Source organism: Suillus paluster (assembly GCF_016628075.1).
Source record: "Suillus paluster strain FC165 chromosome Unknown EDB91scaffold_10, whole genome shotgun sequence".
NCBI lineage: Eukaryota > Fungi > Basidiomycota > Agaricomycetes > Boletales > Suillaceae > Suillus > Suillus paluster.
The window spans coordinates 239,227-264,431 of record NW_024537570.1 but is presented as its reverse complement, the minus strand read 5'-3'; the positions used below and the strand labels follow the sequence as shown (position 1 = coordinate 264,431).

General features: G+C 46.7%; 9 protein-coding genes across 9 annotated transcripts; 6 read left to right on the top strand and 3 right to left on the bottom strand.

Moving 5' to 3' along the window:
* Nucleotides 1–3,462: 3,462 nt before the first annotated feature.
* EDB91DRAFT_1028337 (uncharacterized protein) lies at nucleotides 3,463–4,014 on the bottom strand (the record flags this gene model as incomplete). The annotated part of the gene is made up of 2 exons (XM_041312673.1): nucleotides 3,463–3,573; nucleotides 3,625–4,014. Coding segments are annotated over 2 exons (501 nt in total), but the record flags the coding sequence as incomplete, so codon positions are not given.
* Nucleotides 4,015–5,896: 1,882 nt separating this feature from the next.
* Nucleotides 5,897–6,166, top strand: EDB91DRAFT_1005541 (uncharacterized protein; the record flags this gene model as incomplete). Its single annotated transcript, XM_041312312.1, has 1 exon — nucleotides 5,897–6,166. A coding segment is annotated over one exon (270 nt), but the record flags the coding sequence as incomplete, so codon positions are not given.
* A 648-nt stretch (nucleotides 6,167–6,814) lies between these two features.
* On the bottom strand, nucleotides 6,815–7,601 carry EDB91DRAFT_1245286 (uncharacterized protein; the record flags this gene model as incomplete). The annotated part of the gene is made up of 3 exons (XM_041322524.1): nucleotides 6,815–6,916; nucleotides 6,967–7,059; nucleotides 7,116–7,601. 3 exons carry the CDS (start codon nucleotides 7,599–7,601, stop codon nucleotides 6,815–6,817), a joined length of 681 nt encoding a protein of 226 aa, XP_041180349.1.
* Nucleotides 7,602–7,948: 347 nt separating this feature from the next.
* On the top strand, nucleotides 7,949–9,103 carry EDB91DRAFT_1048200 (WD40-repeat-containing domain protein; the record flags this gene model as incomplete). Its single annotated transcript, XM_041313377.1, has 5 exons — nucleotides 7,949–8,081; nucleotides 8,129–8,316; nucleotides 8,362–8,621; nucleotides 8,680–8,739; nucleotides 8,788–9,103. The coding sequence occupies 5 exons, from the start codon at nucleotides 7,949–7,951 to the stop codon at nucleotides 9,101–9,103; spliced, it is 957 nt and encodes a 318-aa protein (XP_041180348.1).
* A 3,961-nt stretch (nucleotides 9,104–13,064) lies between these two features.
* On the top strand, nucleotides 13,065–13,693 carry EDB91DRAFT_1245283 (uncharacterized protein; the record flags this gene model as incomplete). The annotated part of the gene is made up of 2 exons (XM_041322523.1): nucleotides 13,065–13,554; nucleotides 13,605–13,693. The coding sequence occupies 2 exons, from the start codon at nucleotides 13,065–13,067 to the stop codon at nucleotides 13,691–13,693; spliced, it is 579 nt and encodes a 192-aa protein (XP_041180347.1).
* A 1,614-nt stretch (nucleotides 13,694–15,307) lies between these two features.
* EDB91DRAFT_1004915 (uncharacterized protein) lies at nucleotides 15,308–15,914 on the top strand (the record flags this gene model as incomplete). The annotated part of the gene is given in 3 exon segments (XM_041312297.1): nucleotides 15,308–15,587; nucleotides 15,643–15,774; nucleotides 15,787–15,914. Coding segments are annotated over 3 exon segments (540 nt in total), but the record flags the coding sequence as incomplete, so codon positions are not given.
* A 904-nt stretch (nucleotides 15,915–16,818) lies between these two features.
* On the top strand, nucleotides 16,819–19,591 carry EDB91DRAFT_1262869 (uncharacterized protein; the record flags this gene model as incomplete). The annotated part of the gene is made up of 12 exons (XM_041324433.1): nucleotides 16,819–16,988; nucleotides 17,026–17,237; nucleotides 17,378–17,497; nucleotides 17,717–17,753; nucleotides 17,911–18,035; nucleotides 18,091–18,221; nucleotides 18,242–18,295; nucleotides 18,351–18,401; nucleotides 18,453–18,578; nucleotides 18,637–18,791; nucleotides 18,838–18,910; nucleotides 19,016–19,591. 12 exons carry the CDS (start codon nucleotides 16,819–16,821, stop codon nucleotides 19,355–19,357), a joined length of 1,596 nt encoding a protein of 531 aa, XP_041180345.1. The 3' UTR covers nucleotides 19,358–19,591.
* A 3,380-nt stretch (nucleotides 19,592–22,971) lies between these two features.
* On the top strand, nucleotides 22,972–23,424 carry EDB91DRAFT_1114890 (uncharacterized protein; the record flags this gene model as incomplete). The annotated part of the gene is made up of 2 exons (XM_041317912.1): nucleotides 22,972–23,274; nucleotides 23,327–23,424. A coding segment is annotated over one exon (237 nt), but the record flags the coding sequence as incomplete, so codon positions are not given.
* EDB91DRAFT_1114888 (acid protease) lies at nucleotides 23,359–25,004 on the bottom strand (the record flags this gene model as incomplete). The annotated part of the gene is made up of 8 exons (XM_041317911.1): nucleotides 23,359–23,473; nucleotides 23,531–23,554; nucleotides 23,595–23,880; nucleotides 23,934–24,078; nucleotides 24,133–24,170; nucleotides 24,271–24,486; nucleotides 24,547–24,641; nucleotides 24,700–25,004. Coding segments are annotated over 8 exons (1,140 nt in total), but the record flags the coding sequence as incomplete, so codon positions are not given.
* Between the last annotated feature and the right edge of the window lie 201 nt (nucleotides 25,005–25,205).

Sequence of the window (25,205 nt, the reverse complement as noted above, 5' to 3'; positions counted from 1 at the left end):
AATCTTGAGAGCGCGGTGTCGAAATTTATTGGAATTTGCCTGAGCACATTTTGATGGGAAGAGCTGAGGCTACCATCCAATCTCCGGAAAGCGAGGAATAACATGATTGAAATAAGTCCCAAGAGGAAATCGCAGGCTCGCTTACTGACCCCCATGATGACTTTACACGCCACAGTGACAAATAAGGCGACCTGTGCGATTTCATCACACTGATCCAGTGGAGATTCATGGTGAACATCTATTGACTATTCAGAACACGATCATGATGAAGATAGTCAACTCTTACCGGTATCAAATTTGACTGCTGCACGTAAGTCCATTTCGGGAGGCTTTTGACTGTTGAACTGGGCTTCTAAGCCATCTATCTCCAACATAATTGCCCTCTTCCGATGTTCTCCACAGCTGTGCGCAGCAATAGTAGCTCGTGACCAACATCATTGGAATTACCTGCAAGTAACAACCGAAAGCACCGCGGAATGTGGAACTCTATGTTATCGAGGACCGTCAAGGCCTTCACAGTTGGCTGATGTGTGATCTTTTGGGAGACCTCGCCAGCAATGGCGACTCTGGGTTCATGGGCAACAAAAGGATCTAGCAAAGTGAGTTGCTCAAGATCATCCGCCAGAGCTGTAATAGATAATGGTGGAGTGGGATTGGGGTGAGAAACAGGCGGTTAATTGTCGATAAGGGCGAGTGCGTGGAGCTGTGAGACTAACAAATCCGTGATGACGTCCATGCGGGGAGAGCCAGTGGCAGCATGGTGCGTTGTAGATGTGCAGCCATAAGATGTTCTGCGATGAGTACCCCCTTAGGGGTGCCATCCTCAGCACGATCACCGGTTTGATGCATTCCTCACAGAAGCACCGTTTGAACTGTGAGCAAGACACATGCATGAGGAGTGGGGCAAAAATAAGACAGCTTCATTTCAGCCGTGGAAGTTAGTTCAGGATGGTCACCAATAGCAATGACAGTATGTACCGTCGTTTCTATGAATTGGATGGGAGTGAGAGTTGTAGAATTGGAGAGCCAGAAACGACTGCATAGGCAAGCTTTTAAGTCAGATGAACAACAACGATAGAAGAAACAACTTGCAATTTCCAGTAATGAAATAACAAGACAGCAGTAAGCCTTGTACGAAAATATGATGTTCATTACAAGAACTACCAAACAAGGAAATATAACTCTTTTGTCAGGGAGAGCTGGCAGCGACCTGAGCTTGGTGTGGATCATTGGCAGTGAAAGCAGAGAACGCCGGGCGGCACGACTGTATATACAGTCATGCCCTGGAAAAGGTCGTTGAAGGTCGTTGTCGACGAGTTTCCACCCAAGTTATTTCTGGGATAGGCAGTCCCATGAAAGACCAGAAGGATGTTAAACCCATGATCAATATGGGATGAAGGGTCCTATGGAAGACCAGGGAAAAGATGTTAAACCTATGATCAATAAGAGGAGAATAATGTCATGATGACTCACTTCATAGATCTGCAGCTTCTGCCCAAGTTGTTTCTGTGATAGGCGGTCCAATGAAAGAGCAGGGTAAGGATGTTAAACCCATGATCAATATCGTGAAGGGCTGCCATGGACGTCGAACCAGGAAGCGATGGATGTTGACTTAGAGTTAGGACATTGGTGGTGGCAATGAAAGTAGAGAACGCCGGGCACGACTGTACATACAGTCATACCCTAGAGAAGGTTGTGAAAGGTCACTATCGACGAGAAGTCTAGTGATGATGAAAGAGGAGAATGCAGGGCATGACTGTATGTACAGTCATGCCCTGGAAGGAGGTGAGGAAGGTCATTGTTGACAAGGAGAATGGCAGGCTCAACAGTACAAACCGTCGAACCTCCTAGAAGAAGGTAGTAAAGAACTTAGTAATAGCAATAAAGATGAGGGACTTAGAACTTTGGCGACGAAAGCGCCCAACAATCACAAACAACCATATTAGGAAATTGTTACATAACAATAGGGACTTGGAACTTTAGTGACAAAAGCTGGAGAAGGTCACTGTCGACGAGAAGTCTAGTGACGATAAAAGAGGAGAATGCAGGGCATGACTGTATGTACAGTCATGCCCTGGAAGAAGGTGAGGAAGGTCTTTGTCGACAAGGAGAATGGCAGGCTCAACAGTACAAACCATCGAACCTCCTAAAAGGTAGTAAAGAACTTAGTAATAGTAATGAAGATGAGGGACTTAGAACTTTGGCGACAAAAGCGCCCAACAATCACAAACAACCATATTCAGAAATTGTTACATAACATTGACTGCTCAAGCCTTTCAACCCCGATGTTTATCACAACTACGAGCACGACAGTATGTACTGTCGTGCTCGTCGAGTTCATCGTTCCTGTCTTCGGAGCATGACGGTATGTACTGTCATGTCTCATGTGTTTCAATAAATCCCATTACCACCCACCTCGCCAATCCTTTTTCGCTGATCAAGCACCCAACAATCACAAACAACCATATTCAGAAATTGTTACATAACATTGACTGCTCAAGCCTTTCAACCCCGATGTTTATCACAACTATGAGCACGACAGTATGTACTGTCGTGCTCATCGAGTTCATCGTTCCTATCTTTGGAGCACGACGGTATGTACTGTCGTGTCTCATGTGTTTCAATAAATCCCATTACCACCCACCTCGCCAACTCCATCCTTTTTCGCTGATCAAGCCATCAACTCCTCCAGGTCATCCCCTCTACTGTACATACAGTAGAGTGGGCGATGGCTAATCCACCTTCGCTTACTGCAATCCTTTAGATCACGTTGGTCCGTTCCTCCATGCATCCTCTGAGTCAGGTAAGCTCCAATTGTTGACAGATCCAACCATTAATCAACCAATAAGTCCAGCCGTCAACACCCGTCATCTCCTCCACCATACATACAGTGGAGTGGGCAATGGCTAATTCACTTTTGCTTATTGCAACCCCTTGGATCACATTGGACTGTCCCGTCCGTCTTCTACGTCAGGTAACCAAGTCGTTTGTTAAAAATCCAACCCCATTGACCAACTGTTAAACAATCCAGCCGTTAACCCCTCCACTGTACATACAGTGGAGGGGGAATTGACTTATCTTCTGTTCCCTGCGGTTTGCTTACACTGTCTATTCAACATGCTACTATGCTACCCCAACTGTCATCCATCAGAACGTCTCATCTGACACATTCAACCTTTCTACCTGACCTCTGGTAAGACCCTCAAACCATCCGCTGTTGTATAGGGCCTTGGGTAATCCAGTGACCGGGTTCCGTACAGTCGTCGAATTTCCTGATGCGCATATTCTTTTCATTGGTTTGGAACCCTGGGGTGCGAAAATTTCATCATCCAACACTCTCTGGTTATCGATGATATTCAGTTCTTGCTCTATCCCGTGACACCATGCCATGTTCTTGACCCGGAGTACGCATTTGACATCGTTTTCTATGTCACTTTCTTCTGAACTCATACCCCCATCTCCCAGCGTCTTGATTAGTTTTTGAAGCCACTGCCAAGCTGGTATGTCGTCGTCCTCACCATCTTTCTTCAGCTCAATAACTTGCTCCAGAACTTTTGCTCTGCGGAGATATTTCTATAGATGCATTAGTATCCAAAGAGCCTTGAGATCATGCTGTGGACATACATTTTGCCGACGAGTTGTTTGATGAACCGACTTCAGATTTTCACCTCTTTTTGCAATTAACCTCTCCTCCACTTCTGCTGCAGTCTCCAAGCTGCCCTTTGCTGTAACCTTTGGTTGTGCTGCTCTCCAGACCATCCGCAGCTGCTTGTAGCGATCTTCAAGTATTGCCTTATAATAGCCATCCGACCTCCGGAACGGCCACTCCTCTTCTACACTCCTCTTCTTCAATTCTTCAAGGAGAATATCGAGAATTTTCGCATTCCAGGGGGTGTTAAATCTGTGTTTGAGATCAAAGGCCAGATTCTGGGTGTTGGGGCCTGGGCCATCTTCATACTTGTACGAGTACACATCTTCACAATCCGCTGGTTGGTGCACAATAAAATCTGCATCTTAAGATATACTGAAGGTATCTTTGAGGAGACGCTGGATTTCACCCTACTTCATGCTTAGCATCAGCATATACGTCAAAAATTTAACTCTCACAAGGAAGTCTCTTTTGTGGCTCAATTCTGCGGCCCTTTCTATCCTAATTTCATCATCCTGCTTCTTTTTCCTTCGAGGACTACACTTCATGGACACCAGGATATCCTTATCGATGAGGATGCGTCGGAGTGCCACCTCTATGCCTTTGGAGATCGTATTTTCCATCGCAGACATAGGGTAGACATCGTCAGGCTGAAATTGCTGTGGCTCTTGCTTAATCGTCGCTGATCATTCTCAATGCGTTTCCATAGGGTCGTCAGTGTCCTGCTATGACGTGAGTTTAAAATGAGTTCCAACCGCTTAGTACTTACCTCTACTACAGATACCAGGCGCATCTTGCGTGTTGTTCCATGTGTCTTCCTGATCTTTTTGATTGTCTCGAGGCATCCCGTGTTCGGTCATTCTTCCCCACCTCTTGATTTTTTCTTGTATTTAAATCTGCGTTGTGTTGTGCCAGTTCTTCAGTCAACTACTTGCCATCATTAGTAATTCCTTGGTCAGTCGTTCTTTCTCACCTCTTGGTCGTTTCTTGCACTTATTTTTGCTTCGTGCCGTGCTAGTTCTTCAGCAACATTCTTCCTCAGCAGTGCTTGCTGCTGCTCTTGCCATGTGTGAATTTCCTATTAACTTGTAAGCATGCATCTGACTGAATGCATCTGTTGCACTTACTTGCTTTTCCTGCTCTCGCTCTCTCAGAGCTGCTTCCCATTGCTCGTTGAAATCGTGCATGTGGCGCTCATGCTCTTCTTCTGCAATACATTGTTGCTCCTCAATGTGGTCTTGAGCTTCTCGGTGTATCTGCCGGTATGATCAGCAGTGTATTTTCAATGAGTTTCTTGTGCGTACCACTTCAGTTTCCTGTATAATATTGTTAATATATTCTTGTTGTTCATACACAGTCTGGTGAAGTATCTGTGAATAGTTGACTTCACGAAAGCGACACTTCCCAGATATCTGGATGGGCATTATGAGTCATGGAAGCTGACTCGTACTATCTACACACCACTTCATCTCTGGCCCTCTTGTTGAGTCACGGCACACTGGTGTGAGGCTGACTGAGAGCATCCACGAAGTCACCAGCACCCTTATCGTTGTCTTCATCATCACCAAATAAATCCGCATCATGAGATGTTTGTACGTCTTCTGGCTGAAACTCAGGATGTTGCATGTCAATGTCAATGTTATTGACACTCATAACGAGGCAATAATCCATCGTCAGTTTGCAAACATCATTCCTGGGTCTTTTTAAGTTATGTGCATGCATTTTTGTCTTGATTCTTTTAGACGTCTTGTTGTATGAATGAACAACAGAAGTTCCAACAGGTCCAGGTTCATCTTCATCGCTTTCAATTATCTTTTGCTCTATTTGCTCTTACAATTACCTCGTACAATTACCCTTGGCGACCAATGTATTAACAGGAACATATTACTTCATACAATTACCCTTGACAACTAGCGCTGCAGGATTATCATTGCAGTATTGTCATGCTTCAGTTTGGCTCTCCGCTATTTTTTTCATCAACTACATCCCCCGAGCGATTATGGTTATTGTCTTTGACTCAGCACATGAAGTTATTAAAAGATGGATCGCTGCTATAGCCTGCTTCCATCGCCCACTTTCATCGCCCGCATTCATCGCCCACTTCTTAGATTATTGCCTTGATCGAATTACAATCAGATGGTAAACACTCGCACATATATCCTTCCAACATCTGCTGTAAGTTATCGCTTACTACCTCACACCCTTTATTTACCTTCAAATCAGACCCTGGAGCTTCACCTGTGGTGTAGGCTATATTCAGCATCGTGGACCAGACCCTGTCAGGTCACTATGTTGACGCGTTGCTCTGGCCGCTCACGCACTGCTCAGTGTTTTCCTGTTCCTGAAAGTCTTCTCAAGGAGGCTACCATGCAGCCTTATGTTCACAACTGTTTCGTGAATGTGTGCGAAGGGAGACACATCTATCGATTCTGCATCTTCTTCAAGCGACATCTTCGTCTCAGAGCCAACATGCTTCTTAGCAGGGGTGATCATAAGTTCCGAGGCGATGCAGTTGTTATGAGGGTTGGAGTCAACCATCCCTCAGTTGTGAACATGCGAGCCAGTGATAATGCGCTTGCTGACTTTATAATTCACCAGTGAGTAAACTCAATGATCTATTGAGCCTACCATAACTATCTTTTCAGCTTTGCGCAAAGCATAAGTAGTCGTCCAAGAGCTAGGCTCCCACGCGATCTTACTCTTGTGAAACCCTTGAGCACTTGTACCAATTGTCGGTCAGCTGCAAGGTGTGGAGTAATATAATTTCCTAGACTACGAAAGCATTATTACATACCGAATTTCTCAGCTGGACTGCAGATAACAATATCTGTTCCATATAGAATGCCATATTGTTGTAGTACAGTGCCATGATGATCTTGACCAAACATTCGAAAGCACCGGCTTGAACTGATACTGACGGGTTCTAGGTAGCTTCGCAGACGACTTGCATGATGTAGTTTCGCTCTCCCTGATGTGCGTAAAACTCATGGTTACTAGTTGGTATTCCATCCTGTCTGATACCGTAAATGAATATGCTTGATTTTGAAATGCCAGCTTAACATAGAATGCATACAGCACGTAATAATGACGGAGACATCTAATGCAGTGGGGGTATCACTTCCTGACCTTGCTCTTGCTCTTGCCTACAGCCATTTCTCCCACCTTTCATCTTGCACGACCAGACGTGTATTTCAGGTGTGTCATGATCAAATAATTGACTGGCCACAAGTTGTTATAATTGTCAAGGTCTGGGAAGTTGTCGAGCGCCTGAGATGATAAGTTCATTGACAATATCAAGACTCTGCGAAACTGTTCACCTTGCCACGCACGACGTCCAATAGCACAGGACTTTGGGCAGAAGCACATTTTGTCGTGTCAAGGTGGTCCTCGATGAGACTATGCATAGACCTCTTAGGAATTCGTGAGTTAATTTGCAATACTAAGGGTACAATGACAATTTGCAAACCTTGAATTTTGCATATGCCTTTGGATTCCAATCTAAAGCTTCGCGAAGCATGTACCCCCCACGCCCCGGATGCCCAGGTTCACCAGCAGGTTTAGGAATCTTTGAGTCTTCTGATAAACTCACGCTCGAAGTTGAGGAGTCGCTATCTGAGAAAGAATCCAAAGAGCCTGAGGAATCTGAGGGTGAAGACATTCGAGAATGAGAGTGCGTGGAAGTGACTTTCTTGGTGTATGGAGAGGAAGAGCGATCAGAATGCTTGCGCATCTGCTTCGCAAGCTTGAATTCAGGGGCGGGTGTAGACGACAAAGCCCTTGCAGTAAGAATGATACTAGCTTTAGGAACTAGGATTTCATCAGCAATAAGTGTAGTCGGGCGACGATTGGCATTGCCAAACAGCTCCAGCTGGTCCGTGAGCATTGGGGGAAGAGGTGGTGGAGCACCAGGCTCCAAGTCATAGAAAGGTGGAACAATTGTAGTACTGCGCATGATAGAGAAAGAACTGAGTAGCTACCTGGAACTTAAGGACGGTTCATGAGAGGTAAAGCATTCAACAGACTACCATATTGAGCGAAAACAATAAGGGGCTTCGAAAATGGTAACCAAGAATAGCACTTACAAAGAATAAGAATAAGAATAATAGGGGTAGCCATCAACATATCTCAAGAGAAGAATAAGAAGAATAGCAGAATAGCACTACACAAATGGCGTCGACAATGACTATAAAGTTACCATGGAATCAAACAAATACGGTAACGATACAAAAGTATTTGAAAACAAATGAGAAGTACAGATAAATACATTGTGAGTGGGCGACTACAGTGGATCATATCATAATGTCTTTCCTTGCATTGTTCAACAAGTCAGCGCAGCCACTGCGTTACAAGCTGCTCGCTCGTTTAACTGCCTATAATGGCTCTATCCATGCACTTGCAATTTCTAATGATGGACACCTGCTTGCATGTGGTGGTAAGAAAGCAGAAACTCAATCATAGACAGGGCTAACAAACAAACAGGTACCAAGGGAATCAAACTCTGGGATATCAAATCTCGGAAAGAACTCACATCTTCGGCTAATCATCATGAATCAAGGGGAACAGTCAGTTGCGCAATCTGGGCCACGACTATGAAAACCACGGCAGAAACCCTCTGTTATGGAACAGGCCTGGGTTATATTGTATGTTTGCGATGCAGTCTCACAGATGTAAGGGCCTAGGTTTGCTGTTCGACCGTCCATTGACACCAACAGGAAAAATTCCAGGAAATATGCACCAGGAGACTGGGATCAGGTTTTGAGATCACATGCTTGTCATGGCATTCAACTTCCTTTGAAGGCAACCTGCGAATTGTAGTCGGAACTAGAGACAAAATGGTTCAGGTTCTGACGCTCAACATAAGCTCGCAGCTCCAGTCCATCTTTGCAGTGCGACTTGAAAATACGGTGCCCAAGTCAGTAGCGTTTGCAGATAACCGGAGCATCTATGTGTTCGGGCTCTATGATGGCAACTTGTCAGTCCTTCCACTGCATACTTTCATTGCCTATTGCCTGATGCTGAGAGCCGAACAGCATGAAACTGAAGGATGAAGATGGCTACATAGTGCAAGAAATTAGCTGCAAATCAATGATGTGAGGAACTACTGCTCTCGACCTGGGCGCGTTACTGACATTATATAGTGGTCATGCTGTGGTGTACTCAAAGCGGGGCGTTTTCATTGTAGATAATGCAACAGACGGCTTTACATTATATCGCCTTGAAGGTGATGGTGAGCCTATTCAAATGTTTGCAACTGGTTTGCCAAGCGTGTCAGTCCTGAAGCAAGTGGCATTCAGGGAAGAAGGCAAGGTAGTTGTGGGAGGAAGTGACCATGGGCTAGTATACATATTTGATCGGAAGACAGGGCAGATACTTGAAACCCTCCACCATGCGGACACTGGCCTTGTGCAAACAATATCCGTAAGTATTAAGACTAGTCGGAAAGAATGTCACTAAACTGGTTTAGACACGCGATCTCAATGGCCGCTGCACAATTGCCAGCACTTCACCCTGTGCCAGGGCGCGGGAAAACTACAATCAAGATATGGGTGTACAACTACACAGTGCCGAAGGTATCCAAGGCGCCCTCAGGGGATTACTGGTCCCTGTCGCACATACTGGTGATGTTGACATGACTACTGGCACTGCTATCTATGAGCGTCTTCCTGCTGATAAATTATAGAGACAGCTTTTTAGGTAAGTGGGCCAGTTGGTCAGCAGGGATCTAACTAACACACCTTCAGGATAGTGCACTGAACCGCGTACATGGGTACATGACTTCGGCAACAATGATTAATGTGACTGATGACTTTTCACAGTGTGTCCAAGCTGCCATTATATTTGACGAGTATGTAGATATCAAGAAGGACGATAAGGAAGGGCCGACCGAAGGATACGTCAAAAACGACATTATGATGCTCTGGGAATTAGCGGCAAAGCTCATGGAGCTAGCTCAAGAAGCGGATGGAGAGATCGACAAAGATGAACATAGGGGCAAGCGCAATACTGATTACCCACGAGCAGCGAAAGGAGGTGAAGAGACGAAGGACCTATCTCTCATCCAGTACATGTAGCACACTAGTTGAACATAGACATAGGTTTTGCATTATGCCCTCCACCGCATTGGGTAGATGGACATACAATAAGTCAATTCCCCTCCACTGTATGTATGGTGGAGGGGTTAACGGTGTTAAGACCGTGCTCAGGGGTAAAGCGGAGTCTGAGGGGCTTGGCTTCAGCTCGTACGCTGCGCCCCTTACCCAAGTACATGCCCCTAATTTCGGGGTGTAGTCCAACACGAGTTCTATGGGTTCCAACAGGACGTCGGAATGGGGGTCCTCTGAAGGAGGACTGACGGACTACTAGGTGAGCGCGGGAAAGTCGGGTGGGGGTTGTTCCGCCCGACAGGAAGGAAGCGGGAAACTACTGGGGTCAGAACCAACAGTAGGAGCGGAGCAGGAGGGACTGCTTGGACGAAGTCTGATGCAGAGCAGAACAGAGGGGATGGATGCGAGAGTGCAGGGTTTAGTTCCGACGCACGGGAAGTCGGGTGAGCAGAGGAACGGGGGAACAGAGGATCGGAGGAATGTAGGAACAGGGGAACAACGGAACAGAGGAACAATGGAACAGAGGAACAACGGAACAGCGGAACCAGCGGGACGGGGAAGCGGGGAAGCGGAGGATCGGAGGACAGCTGACCTAGGGAGTCAATCCCCTAGGCTGGGAAACAGGAGTTTGACTTGGGATAAGCTTTAAGTCAAAGGGCAGAAGAGCAGGGCTTAGAAAAGGTAATATTCAGACTGAGTATCTACAGACAAGTGTACATAGGTTTATATACTCTAAGTGATGAGCATAGCATAGCAGAAGGCTATGTGCTGAGTGTACAGGATTACAATAGGATGACTGAGACATACGAGAAAAGGCTTGGAGGAAAGTATGTACGCGACGGATCAGAACTCGCTAGGGTATAGGGATTACCAGCAACCCGAAAAGCGGAACTATAATACTAAACGGGGATAGGACCAGTTGAGGGGTTCCTAGTCTAGGAGTGGACTGGTGAGGCGGTCGGACGGACTAATGGTCGGGTGGGTCAATACGAGCGGAACCAAAGGATCTGAGCGGGGTGGAAAAGCGGAGGGAGTAGGAATAGGATTGGGCGGACCGATAGGGCGGAGGAGCGGAACCCCAGATAGGGTCGGATGGAAGGGGTATGGGGTCGGAGGACATAGGGGTAATGTCGGAAGAGCGGAACAAAGTTGGGCGGAGGTAGCAGGGCTAATCCTGCTGAGATGCACTTCGTGCATTGTCGGGGAAGGAGGAATGAAGCGAACGGGGAAACAGGGGGTCAGGCCAGCAGTGGGGATGCTCATAGGAGGTACTGGGGGTACTCGGATCCGGTATATGACAAATGGCTGGATTGTTTAACGATTGGTCAATGGGGTTGGATTTTTAATAAATGACTTGGTTACCTGACGTAGAAGATGGACGGGACAGTCCAACATGATCCAAGGGGTCGCAATAAGCAAAAGCGAATTAGCCATTGCCCACTCCACTGTATGTATGGTGGAGGAGATGATGGGTGTTGACGGCTGGACTTATTGGTTGATTAATGGTTGGATCTGTCAACAATTGGAGCTTACCTGACTCAGAGGATGTATGGAGGAACGGACCAACGTGATCTAAAGGATTGCAGTAAGCGAAGGTGGATTAGCCATCGCCCACTCTACTGTATGTACAGTAGAGGGGATGACCTGGAGGAGTTGATGGCTTGATCAGCGAAAAAGGATGGAGTTGGCGAGGTGGGTGGTAATGGGATTTATTGAAACACATGAGACATGACAGTACATACCGTCATGCTCCGAAGACAGGAACGATGAACTCGACGAGCACGACAGTACATACTGTCATGCTCGTAGTTGTGATAAACATCGGGGTTGAAAGGCTTGAGCAGTCAATGTTATGTAACAATTTCTGAATATGGTTGTTTGTGATTGTTGGGCGCTTTTGTCGCCAAAGTTCTAAGTCCCTCATCTTCATTACTATTACTAAGTTCTTTACTACCTTTTAGGAGGTTCGATGGTTTGTACTGTTGAGCCTGCCATTCTCCTTGTCGACAAAGACCTTCCTCACCTTCTTCCAGGGCATGACTGTACATACAGTCATGCCCTGCATTCTCCTCTTTTATCGTCACTAGACTTCTCGTCGACAGTGACCTTCTCCAGCTTTTGTCACTAAAGTTCCAAGTCCCTATTGTTATGTAACAATTTCCTAATATGGTTGTTTGTGATTGTTGGGCGCTTTCGTCGCCAAAGTTCTAAGTCCCTCATCTTTATTGCTATTACTAAGTTCTTTACTACCTTCTTCTAGGAGGTTCGACGGTTTGTACTGTTGAGCCTGCCATTCTCCTTGTCAACAATGACCTTCCTCACCTCCTTCCAGGGCATGACTGTACATACAGTCATGCCCTGCATTCTCCTCTTTCATCATCACTAGACTTCTCGTCGATAGTGACCTTTCACAACCTTCTCTAGGGTATGACTGTATGTACAGTCGTGCCCGGCGTTCTCTACTTTCATTGCCACCGCCAATGTCCTAACTCTAAGTCAACATCCATCGCTTCCTGGTTCGACGTCCATGGCAGCCCTTCGCGATATTGATCATGGGTTTAACATCCTTACCCTGCTCTTTCATTGGACCGCCTATCACAGAAACAACTTGGGCAGAAGCTGCAGATCTATGAAGTGAGTCATCATGACATTATTCTCCTCTTATTGATCATAGGTTTAACATCTTTTCCCTGGTCTTCCATAGGACCCTTCATCCCATATTGATCATGGGTTTAACATCCTTCTGGTCTTTCATGGGACTGCCTATCCCAGAAATAACTTGGGTGGAAACTCGTCGACAACGACCTTCAACGACCTTTTCCAGGGCATGACTGTATGTACAGTTGTGCCACCTGGCGTTCTCTGCTTTTACTGCCAATGATCCACACCAAGCTCAGGTCGCTGCCAGCTCTCCCTCTCTTCAGACTTCGCATAAGATTCTAATACATGCCTGTGTCCAAATTCATTTTCTTAATCATCAGAAAATGTCATCTTCATTTGGTAGTTCTTTACTTCACGTCTCAAGCCACATAGTCGAAATCCTGTTTTTAATTTTAATTTTCTCCACTCATCTCACGCCACAGCCCTGGCATTGTTCTGTTTTCCTCCGCTTGTCTCAATCCACACAGACCACAGACCACACCCCCTGGTATTGTTGCCACTGATATGGTAATTGTTTGTTGAAACTCCGCTACGTCTATATTAGACGCACCAAACTTCTCTCATTTCGTTACCTTCTTCCTTATCTAACATAACAGTTTGTACTGTTGCGGTAGTCTTGACTGTGATACTCTTTGCGTCTCCTCGCTTCCATGAGTAACAATCTCCGAGTCATCGTCTGTGATGGGCAGGTTTATACCTCTCTCACCGCACACTCCCTTCCCGACATCATACCTCACGAACCTCCTTGGGATGCTCACAAAGACTACGACTGTTCTCCCAATGATAGTAATACACCACTCACTACTCGCTGGGCGTACGGAACTCGTCCATGGTTTCCCCTTGTACCTTTGAATCCTAGCTCCGATGGGCCGATCTTTGGATGCCTCAACCACTCCAGGTTTTCCCTCCTTACAGAGGTAGATCCATCAGGAAAGCACATTCTCCACCGCGATATTTGGGCAAAATGGGTCGACTTAGAGCAGAAACTGCTCTGGTGCCAGGAACGTTTGGGTGCTGGATTATTCATTCCGTGGGGGACTAAACTTCCATGTGCTCTGACTACCTATGGGTACCAATGGTCGCATGCAGACGCTAGCGTTGCTAAGAAGGTTGCAATAAGGTTGTGTGATGCATTTCTATGTAAGTCAACCAGTTTATTCATCGTTCGTGATTGCCTGATGGATTTCCAGTAATTGCCGCCACCTGCTCATGGTACATCATGAGTTGTCGATACCAAGGTGCCAATCAGTGGATGGCTATCTTAACGAGTGACCCCTGACATCCCATACCTGCTGAATGGGTTCTTGAGTTGTCGCGCTCATTTGTTGGAGATCTGATGACAAACGTGCCACGTATGGGAGCCTTGATCTCTTCCATTCACTGTCCTTGGCAAGTTCAATTGCCCATGTTTGAGAAATTCTCGCTTCCGATTTGGGTCCGCGTTTCTCAGAATACTTCTGCCGCCATTGATTCTACTTTGCATCATTATATCCCACCTCCAGCAACTATCACCTGTGCGACCGAGGAAGCCCAAAGGAAGCAGACACCTGACACTTGGGGTGAGCCGGATGACAGCACGTGGGGTGAGCCGGACTATAGTGCATGGGGTGAGCCGGACTATAGTGCGTGGGGTGAGCCGGACTATAGTGTGTGGGGTCGACCAGAGGACAACACTCAGAGTGTCCTTAACTGGGACAATAGCGCCCTTGGATGGGGTCAGAACAGTGGGGCACAGCCCGTGTCTGATGTTCCTGAAGCACATGCGGACTTTCTGTTCCCAGTCTCCCAACCCCACTCTGGACAGAGGCGAGGAGAAGACTGGAAGGCATTCTTTGCACGGCGCCGTCAGGAGAACAAGAGGAAAGAGGAGACGGAGACACCAGCTCAACGGCAGTCGCGTCAGAGCCATGAGTGGGTAGCCATGAACCACAGCATTCCTGGCAAATCCAACACAGTCGTGGTGTTTGAATGGCAACCTAATGACGAGTTTGGTGGCTTTCGTCAATGCATCCATCTCACAAAGGCTGAGATACCAATGACTTGGATGTCGTATAGCAAATCTACCAGGGTATATGATTCGTTCCGTAACAAGTGGGACTTGTGTGATGCATTGGATCTTACCAGCGTTCCCGATGGCGATTGGGAGGAAGATGATTTCCCGCCTGTGTCTGCTCCTTCTGAACCTGCCCCTGCTCCCCCTGCCCCTCCACCACCCTTGTCCAGTTTCTTGAAAGACATCGAAGGCTACTTCGGTCATTATGAGGTTGCACCCTCTACGCAATACACTCGTAGTGTTGAGCAATTTGTCCTGATTTTGCATTTTCATCTCGGATATCGCCTTGCAGCATCCACCACTACACCCCAAGGCAGATCGACTACATTCGATGATTGGACTCACAAGACACAGTGGACTCACTTATGCAGACTCGTCGGCGACAACCCCACGAATATCACATCAATTCCAGACGCACAGAAGCATGTTATCACATGTTTTATAGGTTACCTTGTCACCCTCCCTCAATCTCAGTTTTCAGACATCCCGCCCGATCTCTGGAATCTAGGACCTGACTTGTCCTTGTCAGTCTCGAACGCACACATTCGAGTTTCCTATGTGCAACAACCCAAGCAGCAGCTCTACATCATCGAGTCACTGTCGTCAAATCTGGTGCCCTGGAAACTGGCGGTTCCCGACACTATTACGGCTGCAATGTGCCTCCAGCATGACTGGGGCTCAGATATCACCAAGATCGCGCATAACCTCCTTGAAAAAGGAATCACTATAAAGACGTTGCAGCCAATCTCAGTTCTGCCTCACACTCGACGCCCACTTACAGAACTCCGTACATACTCACTCGGACATGTCTTCCCCCCCGAGGATCGCAGGCTCGCCCGTTTTAGGCCTGTTTTTGCCGATTACATTGTGTACGAGCAGCACCGTCACGAGTTCATGAACCAGCCTCGCACAAGAGCAGCACTTCTTCATGGTGGCCTCATATGGCGGCTGGCTTTACATAGTCTTGGGTTCGATGTTCTCCCCTCCGTTCTTGATGGCATTTCACAGGAAGCAGTACCGTTTGGCCTCATGCTGGACATTAATGGCCAGACTTATTTTGATGATGAGCTGTCAGAAGAGGAGGTAGATTTCATGTGCAGGACGTATTATTTGCATACCAGTAAGTTTCTCTCATTTACATTGACAGAGGCGCTTATGTTTGAATAATAATCTAGACGACGGGAATGCTGAAATTGTCTCCTGGTGGCCCAGGCCCCAGGCATGGGCTGCCTCAGGACTAAATGTGGGGTTCTGGTCCAGTCGCTGTGAATTTTGGTTTCAGTCGCGCCTGGACAACATTCAACAGGGTGTTTCATGAGAGCGACATAAATTCACTAATGATGCTAACAGTCCAATGACTGGCTTGCAGTGGAAAGGCTCACTCAAATTCAATGTGGGCACCAACAAAATGATGAAAAATGTCAATGCGGCATCTTGCAGTTTTCTTGCCACCAAAGCAAGTGGTAAGAATAAATTGGTTGTTACTTGTGCGTCTCTAATCTCCTGCTCAGCTTTTACAGACAATTAGCACTAGCCTGTATACAAGTTGAAATGATTTTGTAAGTACATTCATTCACCTCGAGAAATCACCGGTGTCTGACTACTGTCAAACAGGCTTCAGTTTCACTCTACTATGTTTGTGTACAGTAGATTTGTGTACGGTAGATTCATGTACAATATTTCGTATTTCACTTCACATTGTCTAGTCCCATAATATTTCGCATCTCAAACTTAAGTGGGCAATGACGTTGTAAGTGGGCAATGATTCAGCCATGAGTGGGCGATCATCGGGCAATCGGTTTTATCTGGAGATAAAACTTGATGATTTATTTTCACGTTTTATTGTCAGGGGGTATTTTGAATTTTAACGCCCATCTAAGCGACGGTCTAAACTTCATACATGAGCAGACATTCAGTCACGTGCGATAGTTGAAGTTTTTTCGAGTCTTAAATGTGAAGTTTCATTTCAAAGTTTATGCCAGCATTAAAGATATATTTATATTTCTTATTATCATTGATGTTCAGATAGTAACAAAATGTTCGCTGATACTTTATATTTCTCTTGTCGTGCAAGATCTCTTTAACATTTGAAATTTTACATCCGCTTAGACGACAACCTAAATATTAAGTATTATCTTGACATTTCGCACGACATTCAAACCAGTCTTAAATATTCGAATCCCCGATGTGAAGGTCGCAGCATTGCTTATGTTATGTCAGGGTATTTGTCGCGTTGGGAATACGGCGCTATATAAGTACCGAAAATTGGGAAAGAACCGTCCGTCCGCCAAGCGTCCACCATGTCCTTCTCGTTCGACACGACTTAAACAACATAAGTATTCCAATCATCAATGTGCATAGCGACAGTGGTGGCCACAATCTCTCCCTATACATACTGGCAGGACTCGGAGTTCAAGCCTTTTTGCAAGGTGCCAGTTTCAACGGGAGCGAGGAAGCGCGTGGGTCAATCTGCGCTCGTCGTCGCGATTGTCGAAACTGAGGAAGGAAACAGCGCTTTCCGGTTAGCTGGACGCAGGGGCCGAGAACGTCATGATGAGGACCATGGACGGAGGGAAGCCGAACTTGCAAGCGAAGGAATATAGCGAAGGAGAATGGCAGAAACAGTGGGCGAAGAGTGTTTGCAGACTGTGGCACCCTCAACGGCGATATGTACCCACATTTGCACGGGAGAGCGTCGGATGGTACTACTGCTCGGCTTACAAGCTGCCGAACACCCTCACGGCATCCATATGGTACTATAGAGTGTGCGGTTAGTGCAGAGTACTTAATCGGAGTAAAAGCCCGGACACCTTAGCTACATAAAGTGTCCTAGCAGGACTCGTACGTCCCATTCTACCCATCTGCCCGTCGAGATGCTAATCTCTGCTAGTATATCCTTCGTGCTTGTAGGCCATTTGGGGACTTGCGTCTTCAGGTTTACTCGGTATCAGGAATATACTTTCGTGACACTAGCTGCTTGTTCGGAGATCGCGGGCTCCATCTCTTCGAAGTCCGCAGTTTATTACAATGGTATGTACTACTTGGTGCTACTAAAACCAAGTGTGAATGAAGCTAAACAGTCTCGGACAGGATCGTCTTCCTATACTGAAGGATAATCATCATTGGATATCTTCGAGCTAGTCAAGTCTCTGCTTGCTCTTTCGAACCTGGCACCACTGAGGACCTCGCGAAAGCGGTTCGTGTTGCTTGAAATGAAGATCCTCATGCCAAATTAATCTCATCCCACAGCTCCAAATTTTGGGAGACACCAGGACGCCGTTTGCAGGTGAGCAACTGACCTCTTCAGCTTACGCTTGTATCTCACAAAAATCAAATAGATCAAAAGTGGTGGTCACGCGACCAACCCAGGCTTTTCGTCGACCCCAGGCGTTCAGATCGCGATGTCTTTGTTCTCAGACGTCACATTTGACTCAGATTCCCAGACAGCAACTGTTGGCTACTGGTGCGACATGGGATGTTGTCTATCGAATGCTGGAAAAATACGGCGTGAATGTTGTAGGGGGGAAAGTCACTGGCGTTGGAGTTGGCGGCATCGTACTTGGCGGAGGTATGAACGTCGCCGGATGATTCAAATGTGATCTCACATTGTGTCATTTGATCAGGATATTCGTATCTGACAAACCAGTATGGACTGGCAATTGATAACGTGGTCGCGTACGAACTTGTCTTGCCTAATGGCACGGTGACCACAGTCACCAGCTCCAGCAACCCAGATTTATTCTTCGGCTTGCGGGTGCGTTTTTCGTCATCTAGATTGTCGATGTTTTAATCTCTCGTGCCACTGCGAAGGGAGGTTTCAATAACTTTGTACGTGATCATCTGAAGAAGTACCCTATGCAACCTCGGACTAACACCCTCATAGGGAATTGTTACCTACGTCACTCTCAAAACATATCCTCAATCTCAAGTTTGGGTGAGACGTCAGACCTACAGCATATCGTACAGCACTGACCACTATAAATAGGGTGGAAGTATCACATACGATCAAGATCAACTCAAAGCAGTAAAAGCTGCCATCGCCAAATTCTCTGCAAACGTTATAGATCCCAAGGCGGCGATGTATTCTATATATAAGTATGTCTCTGGAAAGGTAAGCATGTTGTAAAGGCAATTTACGTGGGGTCGCGGGTTAACGCGCTGCTGCGTAGCTCGTCGTATCATGCACGTTGTTCTATAATGCACCCACTTACCCAGATGGTATCTTTGACGACTTCTTGGCGATTCCGCACGTCGATGGATACGTCTCTACTCGGTCTTTCACAAGCATGATCAAAAATGAGCTGCCGAGTACACCTGACCTTAGGTAATTTTTTGGTCTTCATGCCCAGCTTATACTCACAATGAAACAGAGCTGTAATCAATGTCATAGCGATCGAGGAGTGGACGGAGTCCTTGTTGGACGACGTTGCCAAGGAAATTCTCGTGAGTATTATATGTTTTGATTTAGGTCGTCTATTGACACGAGCGGCTAGTTCTACGGCTGACAAACTGGGAAATAGCGTGACTGATATGACTTACACCGTGAAGGCCCTACCTCACTTCGATTTACGACCACACCGATACGCCATCTGCGTAGGCCGGATTCACGTGAACGAGGCTACTCACTTCCTAGCGCTATTCTATGCATGGAATGATTCAAGTAACGATGACCTCGTATATGACAGCGTTACTGCCAGTTCCAATTACATGAAACAGCTAGCGATTGCTGCAGGGCAGGACGTTGGACATGTGGTTGTGTATCCCAATAATGCAGATCCTTCCACAAGCATAGAGGAAATCTACGGGGATAATCTGGCTCGTCTGCAGGATATCAAGAAGGCTGTTGATCCAAACAATGTGATGGGGCTCGCTGGAGGGTGGAAAATTTAGGTTGGAATTCATTTTTTTTCTCCGATGTGGCTGCATTACTGACACGTCGCTGACAGGATTTTAATACTCTTGTCATCCTGTTCCCCCTCGATCTCTACTATCTATGTTCAGTTTCAATCGAGTTGTGTTTACACTGGTAGCAGCCTTGAGATGACATCTGTGCAGTATACTTAACACACAAATATTAATATTGCTATCAAAACAATGCTGGAGTGAGGACATCGTCATACCAGTCTTTGAGCTTGGCGACTGATTCCCTGAGTGCATAACAAGAGAGGAATATCCTACGAGGCTGGTAATTAAAGTCTGTCTGAGGATCGTCAAAATGGCATCTTATACTTACATCCACATAGATATACGATTGCTTTTGAACGTAGCTGACGTGAATAGTTATTATTCTCATGCACGAGTGGGCCAATAAAATTTATTACTTACGACTTTCTGCAGTGCACGAATGATATATATCTGAGGCTGGGCAAAGATTGACTTGTGAGTTGATTGTCTGCATTTCTTTTTGTTAACGTTGAGTTCCAGATTTGAAGCTGTATAGAACGACAAAGAAGGATTAAAAATCACATCAACCTTGCATCCACCGCGTTGGCGCGTTGTTGATCTTTGTTTACGCGTTCCAAACGAGTCTTGACGTGAACAAACAATTTGACATGTCCTGCCAGTGAGGCCTGAAGCTAAGGCCTGAGCGATGCTGCTGGATTGCAGAGGGGACGACCATCAGTTTAGTACTTAGGCCAGGTACACAGCTCAGCGTTCAGATCTGCAGATTTGTAGATGCTTGACAGATTCCCATTGGTATTATGTGAGCTGTCTGCAAATCAACTTCTGTGAGCATATTCCTCTTCCCCTCTCTCTCTTCTCCGCTGACAACTCGTCTGGCCTAAATCTACTGCTCCGCATGTCGGCGCTAGAACCTATACCTTCACCCTGGCCTCATCTTTTGTAGACGTATGAGTCGAGTCCGATTTCACCATTAGTACCTTCAGTTCATCGTCAGTGCCAGTCACAGCGACGCCTCTGACGCACACCAAAGTGTTTATCTTACTGGATCCTTCTCCAGGCGTAGGGATAACCGCATCCTTGGCGCAGGCTTCTGTCACGAAATGCTGATTGCCACGACGGGACAGGTTCATTGACACGAAGACAGGCTAAGTAGTCATGTCACGTACATGGTTCACTTGGTTGCCCTTAATATTCTAACAAAGCCCTCAACCAGGTGCTCACAAGGGATAATAATCAATGCTCCACATTGTATACTTTACGCGATCGCCCTCTTTCTGCAGTCACAGTCTAAGCTCGTCTTGCTACCTGGATAATTGACCAAGTCTCTAGCCAAAATGAAAGAGCCGGATGGAGCTGTCTTCGTGGGTCGGGTGTACCAAAGGTTTTTGGCCCTGAGGCAAAGACTCTGCCCCGCGGCTAGCGTATATTTATATTTTCGTGAATACAGTCTGCATACACAGGATAATTCGCTGGCCACGAGCAAAGGACAGCGAGCGCTGATAGTTTGGCTAACGGCACCGATCAGTCGTGCACAGGCCATTACACTCCAAAGATAGGCAAAGGTAGGAGAATCCTAAACATTGGAAGGGCAAGCAGTCGATGTAGCGGTATCCCGGTGGTGAGAGCCTTTGTCGGCTGGAAACCGCTATTAATCCGTCTCTCCTGACTAACAAAACCCTATCCTAAGAGACAGCTGACTGCAGCAGATGCGAAGGGTATGGTCTTCCAACGATGCTCGCTTGGACGCTGCGGCTGTTCACAGCTGCTGGCTTAGTCTAGGTAAGTTAAATATGACCAACTTTTCTTTCGGATTATCGGTTTTAAATTTCTCGTCGCTAGTTGTTTTATTCATGCTCTAACAGTCCTCCGTTGCGCGTAGCGTCGTATGGAACACGATCAAGTCCTCGATGTCCAACGACCAGGTATCCGCCCGTCCGTTTCCGCTTGGCATCTCAGTCGCCTTACCCCATTCTCCTCCAAGATGGCTTGCATGCATCACCGGCAGAATCTGCTTCGACCATCCTCTCTTTTGCTCATCAAGCGCCTGGACCACTGTACCATACAAAATGTGAATGCAAGACTACACACCAACACGAATCGACACGATCATCTGTTCAGGTGGTATAGTTTTGATTGCTCGAAGGTCTATCTTAACGATGCTTAGATATCTCTGTCCGACTGAGTTGCAGTATGCAACATCAATTTTGGCATCGTGCGAGTCGTACAGATCATCCATCAGGTTGAATACAAAGCGATCTACGGGGATCCACTGTTTTCGAGATCGTTTTAATTCTGCCACGATAGGTCGGTGTTCCTGGACGAAATTCTTGCATCACTTGGCGCAAGTTTATTACCAAAACTATAGCATCTGCGAGGAGCAAGAGCACAATTTTTTACAGGGCCTCCTCAAGTCATGACGATTCCCCTATCGACGGAAATCTGCGAGTAAAATCAGACCAGCTGTGTGTAGCAAACCAATTCGACCTACGCATTGGCCTAGAGACATCACATGCTACGTAAGCAAGAGACAGACTTGATGAAGTTATGAAGTTACCGGTAATAAAGTGCGCTTCCTTTGATGTGAGATAGCTTACAATACCAGCTATATCTTCGAGCTGTCCAACATGTTTGATAGGAATGTGTATGAAGAGAGTACGTGTTCGTTTGCGATTGCGCTACACTCGCCGACATAATCCATTTCCTCGAGACAGGATCGTCGACAAGTACTTCTAAATCCGCCTTCCGCTGCCTCGTGAACGTTTTCCATCAGCCTCTGGGCTTACCACGACGAAACAAATGGTGCCTAGTGAGACCAATAGATAGAGGGTGCCAGTGAGCTCGCAAAATCACGATAATAATCAGTACAGAGGGTGGGAAGAAAATGAGGTTACATAGTCATGTATCAGTATCGTGTTTGAGATCTATCTATTCGCGCTCATCAAGTGGCTCAGGAGGAGCAGTGTCCAGCAGAATGACGAAGTTCGAGTGTCCTCGACACTAGTCCCTTCTTCCTTCTGAACGAATTTTCAAGGATATGCATGTACACGTACTTCGATGTCGACTGAATACACCGGTTTTCTTGTGCATGCATGCAAAAATGTATGCAAGTCGAATAAAATGAATATTTTACGTCCGACAACCATGCTATAGTTATGCAACAGTCTGGTCGAGGCAACAGGGATATTTATACAGGAGTGAATATATTGATCAACTCTGCAACGACCTGCATATCTTGCGATCAACCACTGTACCAACGCGAAAGCGGAAACACGACTCACTGTCGCAACATGTTCAGTCTGCCAAGCTCATCAGGAGGGGGTTTCTGGACTCTGGCAGAACTTGTAGTTGTTGGGGTTTTCGAGATACTATTTGTACAAGGCGCAAAGGGTGAGTCATGGGGTCGAATCCCGGATGCAAAGCAGACGGCTCATACTCACACCCGTCTCACAAGTAAGACCTTTGCAGCAGATTTTGCCGGGGATGCCGATGTTGCAAATGTCGCCTTCAACCAGGCATGCACCAGTGCTGGCACTGACAGAATTAGATACTGTCAAAGCAGCAGCAACAGTGAGGATGAATGAGAAACGCATAGCTTGTGCTAGGTAATCTGAGATACGCTAAGGGAGATCTCGAATAATAGCCCTGATACTGGCAGTAGGAAGACGGCTTGCTTTTCTATCTTAGAAATAGGGGTTTTCTCCGTGGTTTCATCAGATTGGTTGTGCTTGCCAGCGGACTTCAGGGATACTCGAATATGCAGAACCACACGGTCGGCGGATAGACAATTTAGAACATATGAACATGAACGCCAACGCAACCTGGTAAAACCTTTAAGCATTAAGCGTCGCCGGGTCGATATATACCAAATCAACTTCTGGCCACTTACGACTTAGTAGGTCAAACTTCGGTCTGCTAAGTCGAAGTTCGGTATCAGAATTAACCAACGTTACGTACTGAATATCTGTGTACCTGCTTTCAATAGTGTCGTCAGCGAACCCTAACTTGAATCACGCGATGTAGGGTTGCCCAACTCATAAGTCTTATTATCCTCCAAATGGCGATGGTTCGACTCAAGGCGAGTACGTCGAGAAGGTGTGCTTACTAGACCCAACCGCATCAGGTTCAACATCCCCTCAGTACCAAATCAAACTGACTCACGTGTACGCAAAGCCAACGCGGTTGCTGTCAGCGTCGAAAACAGTATAGTACTTTCTCCATGAACTTCATCCCGATGATGAAATCGAAACCCTTGCCGCTGTCGTGGCCGATGTTAGAGACAGTGCCGTATTGTACGCCAGCATAGCCCCAAGAACTGCTCTGGTTCAATGGGATTAGCTGTGCAGCTGTATCCATGCTGAACACGGCGCCACCGATCTTGAAGTTAAGGGGTTGCATGTCCGCGACGGAGGAGGAGGGGATGACAAGGAGGCCGCCGAGGTTGTTGTCGAGGTAGGCGCCGGGAATGGCGTCTATGTACGTGGCAAAGAAATCATCCGCAAGCAGAACCACTGCGATGTAAGGATTCAGTAAATGTTGATGCGGGTGATCGAACGATACGTACGAGTGGTGCCCGTGTCGACAATGCCGGCAGTTGACTGAGGAATGACAGCATGTGTACCATATGTCGACTCAGTCACGTTGATGCCCCAGTAGTGGCCTGCTGGGTGAGTCTCGGTAACTGGGGCATAGGTTATTTTGTCAGTGTACTGACGGGAAAATCAGGGACTGATAGCAACAGTAAGCATGTACATGGTACGCACGAGAGCATGGTCAATGCCACCATATGTAATGGCTCCGTCTGTTCAGTCGATCAGAAACGTTGCATGAAAGTTGCAATATCATATATACATACTAGTGTCATTGTAATTATAAGTCAGTCGCTGGTGCAAACGAAACACCGAGAATTTGCTTTCGGATCAGGCCCTGCTTCAGGGCGTTATTCATGATGGTTGGGATCAACGCATTAGTATCAGGTGACAGACTGTGATGCGTGAGATCAACTGGTCCGACACCAATGAGACCATCAATGCCTTCAAAGTCTGCATATTGAAGGGCATCGCCAATAGACTGGTTCGCAATGACGAGGTCGGGTGCAAGAGTGACCGTGTCAGAGTCTGATGGGTTAGACCGTATCAACTTCCATACGCTAGAGCGAAGTAGAGAGAAAGACAAACATTCAACGCCAGTGAAAGAACCAAGTCCATAGGTTACATTGACTTGTTGTCCAGTGGGGACACTGGTTGACGTACGGACATACTTTTTACCTGTTCTGTACGTCATCATCGATCATTCGATTCGAAAGGGCATTCCTATACATAGCTACTCACCCGATAAAGGTGTTAGAACTCCCTGTGTCAATAGCCAAATTGTAGTATGTGGCGGGGCTGCCAATGCCAACGCTGGTGGTGTACTGTACATATGCCAAATTTGAAGCCGGGACGGTCGTTGAACCGCCAGTTGTTCGAGTCTTCAAGAATGATGCTCGGGCACGATCAGCATGTGGGGACCCTCGGAGATACGACCCAGTGCGCTCAAGCTTCGTCAACGGGATGCTGACCAAGGACGAGGTCGACCTGCTGGCCGCGATGAGGACTACAAACAGGAGGGCTTGGCGGGAGAACCGACAGCATAACTATGAGGGATTTTGTCGGTTGCTCGCAAGAGGCCTACAAGCCATTTATACTGTAAAAGAATGTCCATGCAGATCTGAGTCGGACATTGGACGCACATGGGCACCTATGCCAGCAACGGGGTCTACGTAAGTTAGAGCAAGAACTAGCTTGGCACTAATAATAGCAGCAACCCCGCATGGGCCTGCCTAGTAAGGCCAATA